An 18,148-nucleotide genomic window follows, 5' to 3' on the forward strand; every position below is an offset into this window, starting at 1 on the left:
AAAAGGTAAGGAAGCGTAACAGAAAAGAAATGTGCTTTCGCTGTACTAATATTTGCTTTCATTTCATTGATATCACACGTGAGTTTACGTTTATATTGAGGACCTTTTCTTGTTTTGAGCGATTTTCTTAGTCGCTTCACTTTGCGCTTCGCATGAATGACATCACGTGTTATGCATGGGTTATTTCTATTTATTCGTTTGGTTCTTATTGGTATATAGTTATTGATGCAGTGGGATACAATGGCTTTAAACCTTTCCCATAATGCGTCTATATCAGTGTCTGAAGAATTAGTGAGTTCTTCAAACGACTGATACTCCAAAATTAAGTAATTAAGTATGCTTGAGTCGTCAGCTTTTGTAAAGTCTGGATAACTAGTTTTGGAAATAGAAGGATTTGTTGCGGCCTGAATGGGAGTAGTGCATAATGTTAATTTGTGATCTGATATTCCACCTAGCACTGCTAAGTTAGTTTTATTGATCGAAAAGTGATTTCTCAGAAGGATGAGGTCAAGAATGTTGGATGCATTGCCTTGAACACGTGTGGGCTCGTTGACAACTTGTGACAAGTCAAAACTAACCATAATATAAAAAACAATTTCTGAACAAAGAGAGCAATAACACATGGTTGGCCAGTCGATATCTGGAAGGTTGATATCCCCAAGAAGGATCAGCCGGGATTATTGTACATGAAGTTCCATATACTGATATAATGATGTCATTGCGCGTTCATCAGTCGAAGGGCTACGGTATACACAACCGACGTTGATAGTCGTCGCACCAAAACTGATTTTGCAAAAAAGTGCTTTGGCATTCTCGACTTCCGGTAAGACAGTGAAAGGAATTTTTTTTATTTATTAGTAAAGGCCCTCCTCCCCCTCGCGTTAATCTGTCTTTGCGCACAATCACATAGTCGGGTGGGACTATTTCTTTGTCCTGTATGTCATCTGTAAGCCACGTTTCTGTAATGGCCATAAAGTCGGGCTCTAGGCTAATAAGAAGAGACTCTAGTGCGTCAAGCTTATTCAGGATACTACGCGCATTTACGTTTGCAAATGTTATTTGTTTCGTTTTTGGGGCGGTCGGGGGCGTAGGTGTGGTCCAATTCCTTCCTTGTTTTTTTTTGGCATTTACTCGCACTTGTCTGTGCCTTTACAGGTACCCGGCAGTTCTTTTCTTCATCCCACTGAAACAATTCTCCGTTGATTCAGACTTTATCGTAAACGAGCGCCACCTTTGCACCGGAAGCTTTCATTGATTTTACACTAACCCACAGTTTTTTTTCCTTATGTCGCGTACTCGGACAGAGAAGTCTTCACTGATCGCGTATTCATTATCTTTAAGTTTGCGACAGTTTTTTAGCACAAGGGTCTTTTCACGGAAGTCAAGAAGTTTTAGTATTACAGGCCGGGTTTTCTCGCGTGAAGGTTTTCCTAACCTATGAATGCGTTCAATGGCGACAGGTTGAATTTCAAGAATGTTCTTGGCAATGCTTTCATTAAAAGTTTCTTCAAGGGATTCGTTGTCTTCTTCTTCATCTTCTGGAATTCCGTAAGCTAAAAGATTACACAGTCTCGAACGATTTTCGAAATCATCCAGTTTTCGTTCAAGCGAGGAAACAACCTTCTGCAAGTTAGTGACCTGTTGGTGAATTTCTATTTTTATAATATTTGAGAAGTTAGTCAACTTCTCAAATATTATAGTTAGGTTAAAGGTTTCAAAGAGAAAATTGTAGAGCAACATGATAAACTCCTGGCACAGCTTTCTGTTGCTCAGTACCTGCTACATAAAAGTGTTTTTCCGAGCGTGAAAGCAGTTCGCAAATACACACAAAGTGCCTCGAGCGGCCAGTCGCGCGGCAATTTCGTGTGCATTTGCGAGCTTCTTTCACGCTCGGAAAAACACTTTTATGTAGCAGGTACTGAGCAACAGAAAGCTGTATCGGGAGGTCTCATGTTGCTTTACAATTTTCTTATTTACACTTTTAGTTTAATTATAACATTTGAGAAGTTGAATAATTCATTAATAGTAATTACCTAATAAGGCTGAATTAAAAAAGTAATTTGGGTATTTCCAAGCGACAGGACATATATATATATATATGAAAGTTATTTGCAAGTCACTTCCAGTTGCATTTTTGCTTCAATGCATAAAGAGACGTTCTTCGTCCGACACTTTGAAAATTATTATATTACGGAACTGGTGCTGTCCACAGAATTCGTTCCACGTGGATACGCCGTGCGAACTCATTGGTTAGAATTCGTAGATTGTTATAGGTGGCATAAAGTAACTAATTAAAAAGTTAATTAACGTAATTACGGTATTATTCAATTGAATATCTTGATTTCTGGTCGAGGTAATAGCCGCCTGATCGAGTAATTTAGATCAAGCGTAAGAATAGTGCTATCTGCTATAGGCGATCTTTAAAAAAATGAGTGTGGCTTAACAACAACAATAACAAAAAACCTGTATGTATAATGCAAAGCGTCTGTACATTGGAATAGGCTAAATACGGACGTACACGGGACAGGGCAGCTTTGTCAATGCATTCTGTCATCATTATTTTTGGCATTCTGTAAAAAAAACACTATTTTTCGAAAGCCATAGAGTCATCTGAGTAACGACGACGGTTATCAAGACAAATACAGTAAAGAGATGCCCACGTGAACGGGCCACACCTCAGCCACTTCATCGTGCACACTCCGCTGTCGCACTGTGCACAGCTCTACCGCCGCTGTTCGATGGCACCCTTTGTGTAAGTTTGTATCCTGCGCGCAACACCGACACCATGCCTCCAAGCCAAGTTCTTCTGGGACTCGGGGCGCGGGATATTCCCTTGTCTTGGGCTAGCTTGGTACCAGCTCGGACTAACGCATCGTCGCATCTAAAAGACTGCGTATACCTACTAGCGTAATGCGTAAACCGACAGTGCTGCGTAACTTTTTCGAGCTTCATTGCGTATATATAGGTGATATACGTGAATGCTACGCAAGTCTTAGTGTACGCAATCACCCGCAGTCGCGGTCACCCATTCGAATATTGTCAAGCGCTGAGATATCGTCTAATTGTACAGGTTGCTCAGATGACCGTGGACTACACACTCCGCGCAACGCATTCTCCTTTAGTGACATTGACTTGTGTCTCCAAAGAATGCGAGCACGCTTTCATTGCCCTCGGGGTTCATTACCTTGGAGGCAGACGGCGCTGCTTCACAGGAGCAGACGACAACCGCCGCTACAACCGCCCCCAGCAGGACACCGCAGCGCCGGTTAATGAACATGGCGGCGGTAGCAGCTGTGGCTTGCAATGCTGGCGAAGGCTCGCTCTCGCGGCCGATGTCGGTCGCTAGATTCCTCTGCGGTCGCTCATCTGCCTGCAAATACAAAACAGGTGCGGCGCATGCTATGAGCATCAATGATTATCACTGTCCTTTTCCTGGCAAATGAAACACTAATTACAGATTTCAGATGCAAAAGGAATAACTGCCTCGACTGCTAAATGCACATATCAAAGTAGACATAGATGTTCTAGACCTAAACTTCCGTAGAATTAAGGCGTTGTTTTATTAACTCATATGCCCATGTTCCTTATACACAGCACACATATATTTCATGAACAAAGCACCCTCTTCAGCCAGTCTGCCAATGCTTCATCAGAAAATTCTCTGTATTAGATGTATTATTTCAGTTCTGTTAACTTATTCGTACAAATATCGTGTTAATTGTTCTCTTTTGACCGTTCTGGCTTGTGTTGCTTCGTTGCCGTCGATGCTAAGGGGACCAAGAATTTTTTTTCATGCCGTTATGGAAGAGCTTTTATTGTTCGTCCTTTTCACAATGTGTACGCCATGTTGTGAAAAACAAATAAAATGAATGAAAACAATGACAACCATTCCACTCTGAAGATGGAATGGCAGCGAAGGCTGATGTCAGTCATAGCTCTCAAACGAAAAGCAAAGTGCTTTCGTGGCCACTCCATCTTCACAGAGTGGAATGCGGCCCCCCCTTCTGATTTTTTATTTTCACAACAAACTTCTGCAGGTCGGACGTGCCTCGATCCACCTTGTTCACGTAATCCACCACGTACGTCCAACACGCGCTAACATGGACATCCAAGTGATCCAGGATCACTTGTATGTCCAGGTTGGAGTTCAGGACCGACACGACCCAGGCGTTAAACAGATTCACCAATTTCTGCTTCACGGTGCGTTCCTTGAGGATGCACGGTTTCACCAGTCCATACCGTAAGATGTCGATGTATTCCTGCCCCGATTTCACTTTAAATTGGTCCAGAAACTTCTGCATGACTTCGTACTCGGTGTCTACCAACATCGCGTGCATATTTAGAAACTTGGCCTTGAGCGCTTTGTGCTTGTACATTTTATTGCGGTTGTCGGTTGGCGAGAATGAAAATCACCATCGTTATTCTGCTGGGCATGAACGGCGCGCCGAACGGGCACTTGTCATTGTTCTCCTTGAAGCACGTGTGCGTGTGCTGGTGGATCTGCGTCCGCTCCCGCTGCAGAACCGACGTCTCTAGTGAAATGAGAAACTGGGTCATGCTGATTGTCTAAGGCATGTTCAAGCCCAATTCCTCGTTCGGAGCGTTGTATAGCCACAGCTGAAATTCGACCCGCTTGAAGAAGCCCACAACGTTGTACATTTTTTTCAAAAACACACGCATGCCTTTTTCCTTACCCGCATGCCTGGGACCTCTTTGGATACCACGTGTGTTAAGAATAGTTCAAGGGCACGTTACAGGTTCCCGACCTTACAGGGATTTGTGCCGTTGAGCGTAGACCCTTTCTGCACTATTACCAGGGTTGGCCCACATCATAATTTTTTCTATTGCCGCATGCCGAAAAAATTACGGATGGTTAGTCATCTACAGCCATCGCTGTAAGAAAATGAAAGAAATATGCAGCGACCGTCTGCGTCTTGAAAGCTACCAAATGCTGGAGTGCTGGATCATTCAGTACATCTATAAAAATGTTTTGTACGGACGACAACGGGTGCGTCATTAGGGTTTCAACGACGTCTGAAAGCGTTTTATTTCTGCCGTGGCGATGAAGTGTTAAGTGCATTCAAGTAACGAACACAAAAAACACAAAACGTTGCCAGAAGAAACCGAAACAGGTAAAAAGGGTGAAGTCTACTTGTTGTCTACAAACAGTCAAGGCAAGCCATCCTATGGATGTCTTTTCCCTAAAAGAAGGTTTATTTCATTCTTATTTAAACTGGAAGTATTATTATATCTGACGGAGAAATATAGAGAAGCAACCGAACCATATCCACCTGGGCCATATCCACCATATCCAACCATGTCCAGCTGGGTCAGATATGGTTCTCATGTTGTTTCTGCTGTTCTCTGCATAAGTGTACCCGCCTTGATTGCTTAGTGGCCAGGGTGCTGCGCTGCTAAACGCGAGGTCACGGGATGAAATCCTGATCACGGCGGCCACATCTAGATGGGGGCGAAATGCAAAAAGGCTCGTGTACCTTGCATTGGGTGTACGTTAAAGAGCCCAAAATGGTCCCGATTGATCTGGAGTCCCCTACTAAGGCCCGCCTTATAAACAGATAGTGGTTTCGGCACGTAAAACCCAGATGTAACTTAATTCTTTAAAATTGAGTTTGAAGATTTATATTTTGGGCCGCCGAGAGAATGCTCTTGTCGGGCATTCGCTTGGCGTTAGCCGTAACATCAGAGACAATGTAAGCGCCGTACACCACCCGTCAAAGAAGACAGAGAGATCGTGCGCCACACTTCCGCGCAAACCCAAACCCCGTCAAGGCGCACATTTTCCAGGTTTTTCGTACGCCCCGCAATTGTGTTGCCCATGTTCGACGTTATATTACCATTTGTGGTAAAGATTACTCCCGCGAGCCATTCGTGCTCCTCACTTGCACAGGTGGCAACTTGGCATGGCAATGCAACGCTAGACCATCGTTTTAACCTGCACCTCGGTGCGACCGAGTCTCGGATAACCACTCGCCCTGGCAGTGTTCATGCGCGTCAATAATGGCATTAGCTTGCAGCAGTGGCAGGGAAAATAGCATGATAGAATTGTTATTCTGTCTGAAGACCACCTGTCTACTAGATATTTGCTTCGGTAAGTGGGTAAAGGAAACTCAAACTCGAACAAGGAGATGGGTAATAAGATAGAAAGTCAAAAGAAAGTTCGTACATCAACGCAATACTGCGCACTACTGATGGCGGTTATCAGACAGTTTACATGTCCCCTATTGTTGTTGATTTCCACTGGTTAAAATTCTAACTGCAACTATTTTAGCACAAGTACTGTATACCTTTATTTTATTTCCTATTATGTATGTGGTCACAGTATGGTGAGTACTATAATTTACCTCAAGAATGGGCGCAATATTTTGATTTAGTCACTGAACATGTTCTTCTAAACAACAAATGCGCGCATCGTCTGGTAATTTGGACAGCAAACATCCCTAGACAACACTAAACTAAATGTCAGGATGCCTTTCACTGAGTCAAGAATGGTATCGCCGGTATCTATCATGTGTCGGCTAAAGTCTCGAACAGTCCCAGCTACATAAGAGTAATTTCAAAGAGTTTGGTGGTGCTGATTTAAGTCGATATTTACATTGATTCAAAAAGGCAAGTAACAAAAATGGCTCTGGTAAATTTCTAGAGCACAAAAGGTCAATTTGTCGAGTTTCTTTCTTTTGTATTTACATACTTCAAAGCCTCCACTGTAGGAGTATTAGGTGAGGGGGTACACAAAGTAGTCATAAAAACAGAAGAGCACTACCTCTTGCGGTAGTTAACGCAGCCAAAACAAGAACGTTAGGTGGGCGGATTAGATTAAGAAGTTTGCAGGGATAACATGGCCACAATTAGCACATGACCAGGGTAGTTGGAGAACTATGGGAGAGGCCTTTACCCTGCATTGGGCGTAACCAGGCTGATAATGATGATAATTATTTGGCAATAAAACAAGTGGCGTACTTCTGAACGGATTCAAATAAATTTTACTACATATTGTTGGTGAGGGGACCAGATAGGTGCAGTGGAACAAGTGACTGACATGGCATATTTCCGGATGGTAGACGGTGTGCTATTCGTGTTGCGTTTGAGGTTCAGTCTAACTGTTTTTTTTTTCAGGTTTACCCTCAAAATTTCCAGGGCAATTGGTTTACACTGATCCGCAGTTCGTGGGAGAGCGCTGTACTAATACATAGCGAGCCAGGTAAATGACTTACTTATACCAGACTAAGCAAAACACTCCCATTAAGCTACTACCGTTCAGCTTTACTCCCTCAGGTCTCGAAGCATGGAAGCTACTGCAGATGCGGTCATAAGGCCGACTGAGGTTTCACAGCATTTATCACATGCGTTTAACGATGAGACTACAACGACGTACACGTTAGCTTCATTTCAATCAATCTATCGACGAATGAATGAATGAATGAATGAATGAATGAATGAATGAATGAATCAACAATTCTTATGATCTAATAAGGTATATTTTTTTCCCGCCGCTGCGCTGATGAGCTGCAGGCCGTATGATAGATCATGGCTGCAGCAGCGGCATTTGGTGGGGCTAAATGCAAAAACGCTCGTGTACTTAGGCTAAGGTGCATGTTAAAGAAACCCAGGTAGCCATAGCAATCCGTAGTTTGCTACCACGGCGTGTCCCACAATGCAATCGCGGTTTGGCTCCGCGAAACCGAAGAACTTAATTACTTTTAAGATGAAATCCGTACACAGACGACAATGCCACGAAGTTACGGGAAACTTGAAGAAAGGTACATACAAATAATTAAACCTGCAGTACAGGGGACCAGCAGCAAAATTTGCTGAATAACAAAGAACATGAGCATACATTAATGCAATCAAAGACGAACAAACCAAAGCAACTGTACACAGATATCACCCGAAAGGCGCATTCCCTTCATGATCGTAATTCTGGCTGCCATCGCCCTGAACGAGGCCTCGCGAAGAACGCAGTCGTAAAACAGCTGTCATTTGGCCTTTGCGCACGAGGAAAGAGCTCGCAGCTGCTCCGCTAGCGAGCGCCGTCGGCTGTGACCAGCACGCCTTGTTCTGCAGATGAGTACCGTCGCAAACGCGCACCGAGCAGCGAATGAAGGCGAAATAGGCGCAAGAAAAAAAAATGCGATGTCGCAATTTCCTGCCATTTGTTCTTTTTCTCATATTTTCAGCAATAAGTAATGAAGGAGGCTGCCAAGAGCCTGTATTTGTGTTCTGTGTGCTGTGTATATAAAGGTTACGATGGACGCCGCGCCTTCTCCGAGCGGTCTGAGTGAAGTGAGGGCATCGACAGATAAATGCCGAGGTTATGCTACGAAGAGTATGGCACAGCTCATCATCCAGTGCAAAATAGGAACGCGAAAGAGGGGCAGAACAGGAGAAAAGGAAGACTAACCTAATACTGTTGCAAGAATACCATTGATTGCCCTAATTTCTTTTCTCTTCCGTAACACTGACCCGATGTTAAACTTTCCGTCAAACAGTTAGACAAATTGTCACATGGTGTAAGTACCAGCGTTCCCCTTACTACCCAAGGGTCTGACCACTCGTTAATCCGTAAACAGTTAGAACGTTGAGGGCAAACTCAAGCACTATAGTGTGCACTCTACGTTACTGAAGATTACTAACAAAATGCGCTGTTCAAACATGTGTTTCCCACCAAAAATTGGAAACAGTTTTTTGGACAGCTTCTTAAACATTTGTAGCAGGCGAATGATATGCTTGTTATCTGTTATTTGTCCTTTTGCAATACGTATTTCTCTTGTTTTGACATGACAGACACTGCTTTGCTGTGTTAGCATACAATGTTGCGCAATATCATAGTTTAAAAATATTTTCCTTTCATTTAACATATCATATTCCTTAAGTGGCTCCTTTCAATGGCTCATACGAAACGAAAAAGAAAAAAGGAAAACGCGGAGGATGGTCGAGTGTTACTGAAAATTTACTCAGCAGCACTGGCTCATATCCCGTAAGGCAGATGCTACAAGCGCTCAGCAAGTGAAGCGAACAGTGCTCACATTCATTCAAATACCCCATACAACACACAGAACAGCATACGTTTAATAAAGAACAAGCTCAAAACAAGCATATGGACCATCTGTGCATCATCGCATACCTCCCTGGAAAGAACAATGGAACTTAGGCACGTCACATCTCGTGAAACGAGATATGACGTGCGAAGCGGCGGGAGCAAGGTATTCGACCGCGAGTGCTCCTTGCCCCTGCTAAGAGGATTCAACACAAAGTCGAAGAGAAACTTCGTTGGTGCGAATCTGACCCTCCCTTGTTCGAGCGCGTGGTGGAGCTCCTCTTCCAGAGCCACACTGGCTATTGCAGCTCGCCGGGCAACGTATGGAGGACGCCGAAGCTCGCAGACAACGGCCTGCCACACGTGTATTTCGCACTGCAGTTCGTTATGTATTTCAAGGAGTCTGAGAGCCCCGATCGCATAACTCAATGTAATACTAAGTGTGCAACAGGCCTTTGCCTTTACGTGTTACAGGAGTGTAACATTTTGCGGATTTGTTTTCGTCTGAACTTGATGACCTTAATGACTTAATGAACTTAATGACAAATTTTATGTTACCCGTCATAAAGAGATATGGTGGGTGGTCACATTCAGAACAAATTATTTAAGGGAAAGGCTGTCACACACAATGCCAATGCTTCTAAATAAATATAATAATCTAGGCGTTGATATCACCCAAATAACGGCCCAACAACTGAGAGACTTGTATGTGCAGGATTTTTAAATTACTGGTTGAGTGTACATCCTATCGGCTAGTATGTATATAAACTGTGTATATATGCTTCTGTATATGTGTGTGTATATATGTAGGTATGCATACGAGTGTGTATGCATATACGGGTATATGAATGCATGTGTGTGTATATATATGTGTGTATATAATGTTCAGCGGCGTATTCTTGTTTCATTTGTATTCACCACGAGAACCACACAAGCTACCCTAAGTATTTTTGATTTAGTCACCAGTGGATCTGTATGGATATGGGTGTGCATGTGTATATGCGAGTATGTGGGTTCATGAGAGTATATATGTGTACATATATATGCACATATACATATACATATATATATACATATATACATATACATACATACATGTATACATACATATACATATATACATACATATATACATTTACGTATATGTATGTGTATATGTGTATGTATATACATATACATATATACTATACATATGTATGTACATATATGTACATACATATATATTTACATATATATGTATGTAGGTATGATGCATATGTGTTTGCATGTATGCTGTTGCCGAATATTCTGTAGGGGGGGGGGGCTGCGGGCCTCGTCAAGCTGCCTCTAATGGTGCAGCTTTTACTTGCAGCCTCCTCCATCAAGTAGATGGAAATAAAGCTATTCTATTCTATTCTATTCATGGCTTCTTTCAAAGTGGCATGGTAAGGTAAAACTTTGGTAAAAGATGTCGAGTTTATATTCCTTCGCCATTCTATTCTGCGTTTCCGGCCCCCCTTTCTCTCCCTTTCGTCTAGGCTCTTTCTGCCATGCATTCTCTTTTCCACGCCAAGAAGTATGCAGGTGGCTAAAAACACGTCGTCAGAAATATGTTTATACGAAAGGCTTTCGGGCTTCCTCTGTTTACAGTGAGAGCACAGTTCTGGAACACGTCCATATGTTTTTCTACCCGCCGCGGAGGTGTAGTGGCTTTGGTGTTGCCCTGTTAAGCCCGAAGGCGTCGGACAGAATACCGGCAGTGGCAGCCGCCTTTCGATGAGGGCGAAATGCAACAACGCCCATGTACCGTGCATTGGGTGCACGTTAACGAACCTCCGGTGATCAAAATTAATACGGAGTCCCCCGCTAGGGCGTGCTTCATAATCATATCGTGATTTTGCTATGTAAAGCAATAGAATTTCAATATTTTGAGTTGATACGATTTCCTTTTTTTGAATCCCCGCTAAAGGCACTACAATTGTGGCGCTCGTGCACTATGACGCCGACGCGTTGGTCTGCTGACGACAAGCACACACAGATGCGAACAAATCTACATAAACACAGGCACGAACACTGGGGCTCCGCACGAGGCACAACCCAGATGCATACAAAAAGAGACACACGCAAACACACGCGCACACAAACATACATGCAACCACGCACACAGACGCACACGCAGACACTACAAAAGCAGCCCCAGATACGCCGCTTACAGCAGAAAATGAGGCAGTCCTCGTCCGGGCCGGCCGCGCAGCTGGTCGAGCGAATTTTGAGCAGAAGCGCACGCCCATCGTCTGCGTAGTCTATTTGTTTCGGGTCACGCTTCAGGTGTCCTGTACTATATGCATGCCCAACTAGAGTGGTTCGCCGTTTCAGGTGTGACGAACATTTCTTCTGCTTCTGACGCCTCCCTGGTTTTGGATATGAGCGATTAGTGGGGCGCGGCTTAGGAAATAAGGAAGAGGAGTTAGAAATGATCCACTAGATCACGATGGATAGGTTTCACTTTCGCTAGTTCTAATTTGTCTATCTCCACACGGTCTGCTATAAACTCGGGCACTAGTAGTGACCACCTTCCTATAAGTTTTGAGCTCGCATACCCATGGACTCAAATAACTATGCAGTCAAATACTTTTAGTGATTTCAGCACATTCATAAATGTTTTACACGTGGCTTTATGGAACCAGCATTGGGATATTGAAGAAGAAAAGGCCATAAATTTATTTTCTGTTTTAAAAAATCGCCTAGCGAAATCTGAATTCAGTGTTTCAGTGCCTCTAACTCTTGGTGGAACGATGAGTGCTTACGCGATTACAGAATAAGAAATGCAGCGCTGCAAAAGCTAGTTCAAAACCAGTGTCCTAGCATTTGGAAAGACTAAGTTCACTGCAGCTACATTTAAAAGAACAGTTGCCAATGCGAAAGACAACTTTGATTGTGAGCACTTCGAATTTTTTTAAAAGCCACCAACAAAAAAGCACTCTTTAGATTTCGGAGAAATAAAACGGTCCTTCCGGCATAAGTAAATGTCGGATCTGTGGTTCCAACACCCTGCGAATTGGCCAAAGTACTGGAGGAAATTGCTAGAGGTCCAGAATGTCGCTTTAAATCAATTTTTTACCCTATCACGCTACGCCGCCTACTCATGGTGAAGACCTCGAAGAAGGAACGGCTTCGGAGCTGAAATATATACTAAGCCAGCTGCCTAATTGAGCGCCAGACCCCGATAGCATTACTACACCAATAATAAAAAATTTATTTAACATACTATCGCATGCATTACTTAGGATCGTAAACTATTCTATGAAAAATTCGTGTAATCCTTCGGAATGGAGAGTTGCCAAAGTAGTCCCGTTATTAATAAAGCATGGTGCCGTTTACTTATTAGAGAACATCAGGCCAATATTTTTACATCTAACCTAGTAAAACTCATCGAAAGAATCTTACAAGACCGCATGGATAACTCGCTGATAGAGAACATGATTTCGAGCCCATGCCAAATTTGCTTCAGACATGAGTGCTCGATTTGGTGTGGCCATGTCTACCTAGAAAGTCGTATTCAACTAGCTCGATCTCAGAAAAATATGCGGCACTTTGGATATCACTAAGGCATATGACAGCGTAGAGCATGTAAGCCTAATAAATGCGCTTCAGAATACTGGCCCGCGAAATTATTTTGTCGCATGTGTTTATGGATTTATAACCGGCAGGGAATTTTGCTGCTCTCTACGCGAATTGTCTTCATTGACGTGTAAACAGTCAAGAGGTCTACCACAGGGATCTGTCCTATCGCCATTGCTGTTTAAAGTATTACTGAGTACTGTACCTTTGCAACAGGATGTGCATATGTACGTATACGCCGACGAGACAGCCTTTTTTGCTGCATCGGTAGATTTACATGCTTTGTACCAAATTCTACAGTCCTATATGAGTCGCTTATAATTGTGCCTTGATGGCATTGACCTCTCTTAATATAAATGAAAAAGCGCCGTGCTAGTTTTCCCTACATACTCTGGAACGCCTCAACAACGAGGCAAGGAGAGTAATGACAGGATTGCCAAATTACACGCCACTCCCTGCACTCACGAGCTGCAGCGTTTCGGGTGACATCCGTGATCTTATTTCAACGCACGAGCATACTCATGTGGCACGCCTCAAGTCCACAAACGCAGCAAGGGCCACTTTGGTTAAAATTGGGCATGACATCTCTAACCTTCCGGCGCTTCCACGGATATCTCCCCCTTGGGAGCACGTGCCCATTGCGGATTCCAAGCCACTGCCGAAGATCATGGGACAAGATTAATTGGCAAGAAGGCAGGCCCAGATCAAACGCCATATGAAATATACGCACCAACTACGTGAGGAAAACGACCACTCTGGCAGGTGCCATATAGTTTATGTGGATGCTTCTATCGGAGGACCAGAGGAGGAGCCAATGTTCATTACGGCGTTGACAAATATGGAAGCAACCGAACGGGGCAGTAAACTCCACCTCACTAGACATGTTGCTCCGAGCTCTACGGCAGAACTGTATGACATCCTAGATTTTGCCAAGCATGCTGAACACACTGCCAACAAATTTCCAAGAGCTGCTAAGCACCACTACAGGGTGTTTACGGACTCTGAAAATGCCTTTAGAGCTTGTAAGGACACTCGTACATCCACTGCTGTGGTCCATCAACTCCGCCTCCACGTGCGTCGTCTGCACGACCAAGGATATGATTTTCAGTTACACTGGTTCCCGGGGCACACAGGTATACAAGGAAATGAACGGGCCCATCGACTAGCGCGCGCCACGCTACTATCCGCGCAGTCGAAACCACCCGAACAATTACTGGGGCCCTATAACGTAAAACTATTCCAATATGTTTTATTCCAATCTCCTGACGTCAAATTTGCGTAACCGCCGACGCAAGCATCGGGCGGTCATCCGCAGGGTTGTCTCAACAGACCAATCAAACACTCTCCTCGTTCATAGATCACTTTTGTTTGCCTGAAAAACGAATAACATTGCCTACACTGAGCGGATTGTCTTATCTAATTGGCTCACAAGAGGCGAGGAGCACGCTGCAGTGGAGAGGGATTCGATGGGGCCGAGCCACTGCACTGAAAATCAATAACCGAATGAGGAGGGTGGTGCCGGCGTCTGTGATTGGTCCGCTTTCCCTGACTTAGCTTACAATGGCTCGTCGGCAACCGCGGCGGCATGCACAGGAAGCTTCAGAATGACGCTAAAACGGATACTCATCGAAGAATAGTTGGCAGAACGAGGTCGTAAACGTGCCTAAAGTGCTCGAAAATGTTACGCGGCCAAGCGAAAAGCTTTATTACACGCAAATAAACCCAAGCTCTCCCGCAGGTGCGAGTAGCCAGTGCCTGAGCGATCGGCGGTAGCCATATTTTATTACTTTCGGAACGGGGCCGCCTGTGGCTATTCAGAATAAAATTCAGTTTTATTCGGCATATTAATGCATCTTTAACGCGTACACGTCACTTTGACGCGGTGAGTTTTTGAGGTTTCGTGACGTCGCGTGACAGGCAGGTGAAGTGGGTGCAGCCCAAAAACTTTTGACCAATAGCAGAGGGCTAATGGTGAAACGGCGTCGAATCAGAAATAACTATTTTTCTTCTGTTCAGTCGAATGACGCATAATCAGTGTGTAGACGCCATATGAGATGGGGAGCTATCGCGGTTTTCGTGACGTCGCGTGACAGACGGGTGAAGTGGGGGGGTCCAAAAAAGTTGTTCACCAATCGCAGAGGGCTGATTGCGGAGTTGGAATAGAAAAGTTTTGGATAGTTTTACGTGATAGCGCCCCTGAACAACGTACCTGAAGACACGGAAATACACAGTCAGTGGTACGATCCCATGCAAGCAATAGCCGAAACCAAGCGCCACTGGTGGAACTATCTCTTCACTGCGTCCAATCCCATGGACATTCCTCCCCTTCCCTCCCAGGCTGCTACTCGTCGGCAGCAGGTTCTGCTCCGGCAGGTACAGACTGGCACTCTCCTTACTCCCTCCCTCGTGCAGCGTTTTCGCAGAAAGGAAGGCCCTCGTGGCCTCGAATGTTCGCGTGCGAGTACCTGCAGCCTCTGCAACACAAGGGCGGACCTCGAACACTTAATGTGGGACTGCCCGCTGCATTCTGGCCTCAGGCAAAGTGCATTTGCATCGCTCTCAACGGAATGGCGATCAACATCGCTACGGAACTGCGCGTTACCTAGACATTGCAGTGCTGCGACCGCCAACGAGCTTTGGCAGTCACTGTCCGAAGTTCTGGATGATCCTGAGGCTCCAGCCACTGGGACCAGGCTTCTTCATCTTGAGCCTAGCAGCGAAAGCATCAGACCCCATAATGTAGATAATTAAGTCCCCCATTGTTTTCCTTATCTTCTCACTCCCGCCACTTTCCAAGCCAATTCACTGCAGCCATTTAAGGGTAAAAATGTGAACAAAGACGTGTAAACAACAACAACCTCAAAGCGTTGCTGTACAAATTTCAATTCTTTATCGACAAGACAGTATCCCACAGGTGCATTCACTTAATTATTTGTGTGTAATGTACACTGAAAAGCTTAATTTCAATTCGCATATATAGCATAATACCTCAAAGGGAGCACGCGTAGTAGGAATGCTGCGTAGACTTAGCAGCAATCAATCAGGGTTGCGTCGGCATGCGCTCAGTGTGATATATTCCATGTATGTTCGCCCGATAATAGAGTTCGGCGTCTGCGGTTTGTTTTCTGGCGGACCTGCACACAAAACTCGGCCTCTGATTCCATTAGAGTGAAAGGCATTACGTCTTTGTCTCGGGCTTCCTCAGTTTGTCGCTAATCATATATCAAGAAGCACGCCTGCCTTCTCATGCGCTTTCTTATCCTAATCACACAAACATTTCCAATTATGTATGCATCACCACAGAGGTGGTCACAATATGTTTTCAGTAATGATTTAAACATCACTTACAGCACTTAAATAGACAGGAACCAAAAATACGACAAAGACAGCGCTTGTCTTCGTCGTTCTTCTGGTCCCTGTCTATGTACGCGCTCTAAGTGATGTTTGAAACAATAGAATACCAACTAGCCGGTGCCCAAACCCTGCTTCACATTAATGAATCGGCCTCGTTTTTAACTACCAATGGTATTGCTCACGTTGCCCTTAAGTTGTTTTTGTACAAAAACTATTGGGCCCAATAAATCTTCCCCTATGGGACGTGGTCTAACTAAATTCTTCGGTTCAAGTCAATAAAACTGAATCTGATGATATTTTTCAGATAATCCTAAACATCTTAACTATCTGAATAGTATTTTGGAAGACCACCTATCACACCTGGATACAAATGCCGTTATAGCAACTGATACTTGCGTGTGTGGGAAAGTCGGTTGTGGACATTATATCACCGTATCTAAATTGGTCATTTTCCGTTCGACTAGCTGACTTCACACCTATATTTAAGGTGAACTTATTGGGAATTGTCATAGCTTTACGCAAATTACCATCACTTCTGTCATCAGCCGTAATCTTGATTGATTTCCTCTCTGTCTCTTCCTCATTAACCATATCCAAGTTGTCAGATTGATTAGGAACTTTCTATTCTGTTCTGTCAAAACACTTACGTCTCGTTCGATTAGTGTGCGTGCCAGGCCACGAAGTTCTAGCCTTAAACCAATATGCAGCGACGAAGTGAATGGGCACCCCCGGAAACGGATACCTCGTGTAAAGGAAGCCGCTCTAGAACGCCGTGTTGTTGTGTAGTGCAAACACCGGAAGTGACTGCAAGGGCTGTAGATATGCCATGGCTCTCATCCGTCGTTTTCTTATTGCATGTGCGTCTCAGCTTATCTCTGTGGTTTGCAACTGCTTTTTAACGCCCAAGTGAACGGATGGCGCGCACAATTCAGTTGTGTCGCCGTTGCCACACCGTTGGGCGCTAGAACATGCGGAGAAAGATGTCCGACGTGGTGTCGAGCTGTTTCAAGGCAAACAACACAGAGGTGGCCTCTCAGTTCTTGACATCACACAGCCTTGCCAAAATGGTGGTCGCTGTTTCAGGCAAACAACACAGAGGTGGCCTCTCAGTTCTTGACATCACACAGCCTTGCCAAAATGGTGGTCGCTGTCGATAGGTGCAGTTAAAAGCGAGCGATTTCAAATTGCAATTTCGGGGAAAAATTTGTGCTCACAACCCACTTTTTAGAGCGCAGCTCGTAATGGTTCGTGTTTGTGGCGAATGGCGACGTAACCAAGCGGACAAGCACAACAGCGAAAGAAGAAAGAGCGAACGCGGAGCCGCATATTAAAGATGCGAGCCGCGTACGGCGAAGGCTAACGAGAGCGGCCCCTGCAGTAACGTTCGCGCGGATAACTGGTTACATGTGGAGCCACCGGACCGCACGATGCGTACTCGTGTCTGGTATCAGCAGGACGACTCGTTTCGTACTATCGTCTGCTCGCGTCACCTTTCTCTCGCGCTTGTTTGACTTGCTTGCTTTGCTCTCGTTCAGGCTTGTTTCGATTGCCATGGTTTGTGATTGCTTTCTAATCCGATTGTATGCGCGACGCGAATCTTGTGCTACTTTCTGGAAGCCAAGAGGCAACAGCGATGACACTGAAACCTTCGACGAGTCATGTATAAAAGCCGACGTGCTCGACCCTCAGATCAAGCTTTCGACGATTGCCGACTCTGCTACAATCTCCTCTGCAATTCTGTGCCTCACTATAACGCGAACTGAAAAGCTGCGCTCACATTTCGCATTAAGATGTATCGTAATCATTGGTGATTTTTTTCTTTTGTATGTACAACCTTATTCGGCCCTCTGCTCGCAGCTACAAATATGAAATTAGGAATTGTTCATGGAACATGTCATGGCCCCTTTAAGAGGAAGCTTCAGCTCGGGCCCAACTCCGACGCGGCCTCTTCAAATACATGTAAAACGCAAAAATGTTTTTCCGAGATACCCCTTCAACTTAGCTCATTGAAATTTGTTGCATTTGAGAGAGAAAGTTAAATTCTAGTGACTGTTGGAAGCAGAATTTCGAGTTAGGTCTTGAATTATGTTACAAGAATTTTCAAAAATTGGAAAGTTTGAAAAAAAATAGAAGCACGAA

The 18,148-nt window shown here is 44.4% G+C and overlaps 1 protein-coding gene across 2 annotated transcripts in view; it reads right to left on the reverse strand.

Annotated features, from left to right (window-relative positions):
• Positions 1 to 18,148, reverse strand: part of LOC126534643 (uncharacterized) — a 57,965-nt gene that overhangs the window by 16,175 nt on the left and 23,642 nt on the right. The window contains exons 3-4 of one of the 2 annotated variants that reach the window (XM_055072529.2): positions 15,258 to 15,365; positions 3,185 to 3,370 (exon numbers count right to left, since the gene is read on the reverse strand). In XM_055072529.2, coding sequence (XP_054928504.1) covers positions 3,185 to 3,277 — 93 coding nt within the window. In that variant the 5' untranslated portion in view covers positions 3,278 to 3,370; positions 15,258 to 15,365. The remainder of the gene's footprint in view (positions 1 to 3,184; positions 3,371 to 15,257; positions 15,366 to 18,148) is intronic. The other variant, XM_055072528.2, reaches the window with a different exon arrangement.

Source organism: Dermacentor andersoni, chromosome 7, assembly GCF_023375885.2.
Source record: "Dermacentor andersoni chromosome 7, qqDerAnde1_hic_scaffold, whole genome shotgun sequence".
Taxonomy (NCBI): Eukaryota; Metazoa; Arthropoda; class Arachnida; order Ixodida; family Ixodidae; genus Dermacentor; species Dermacentor andersoni.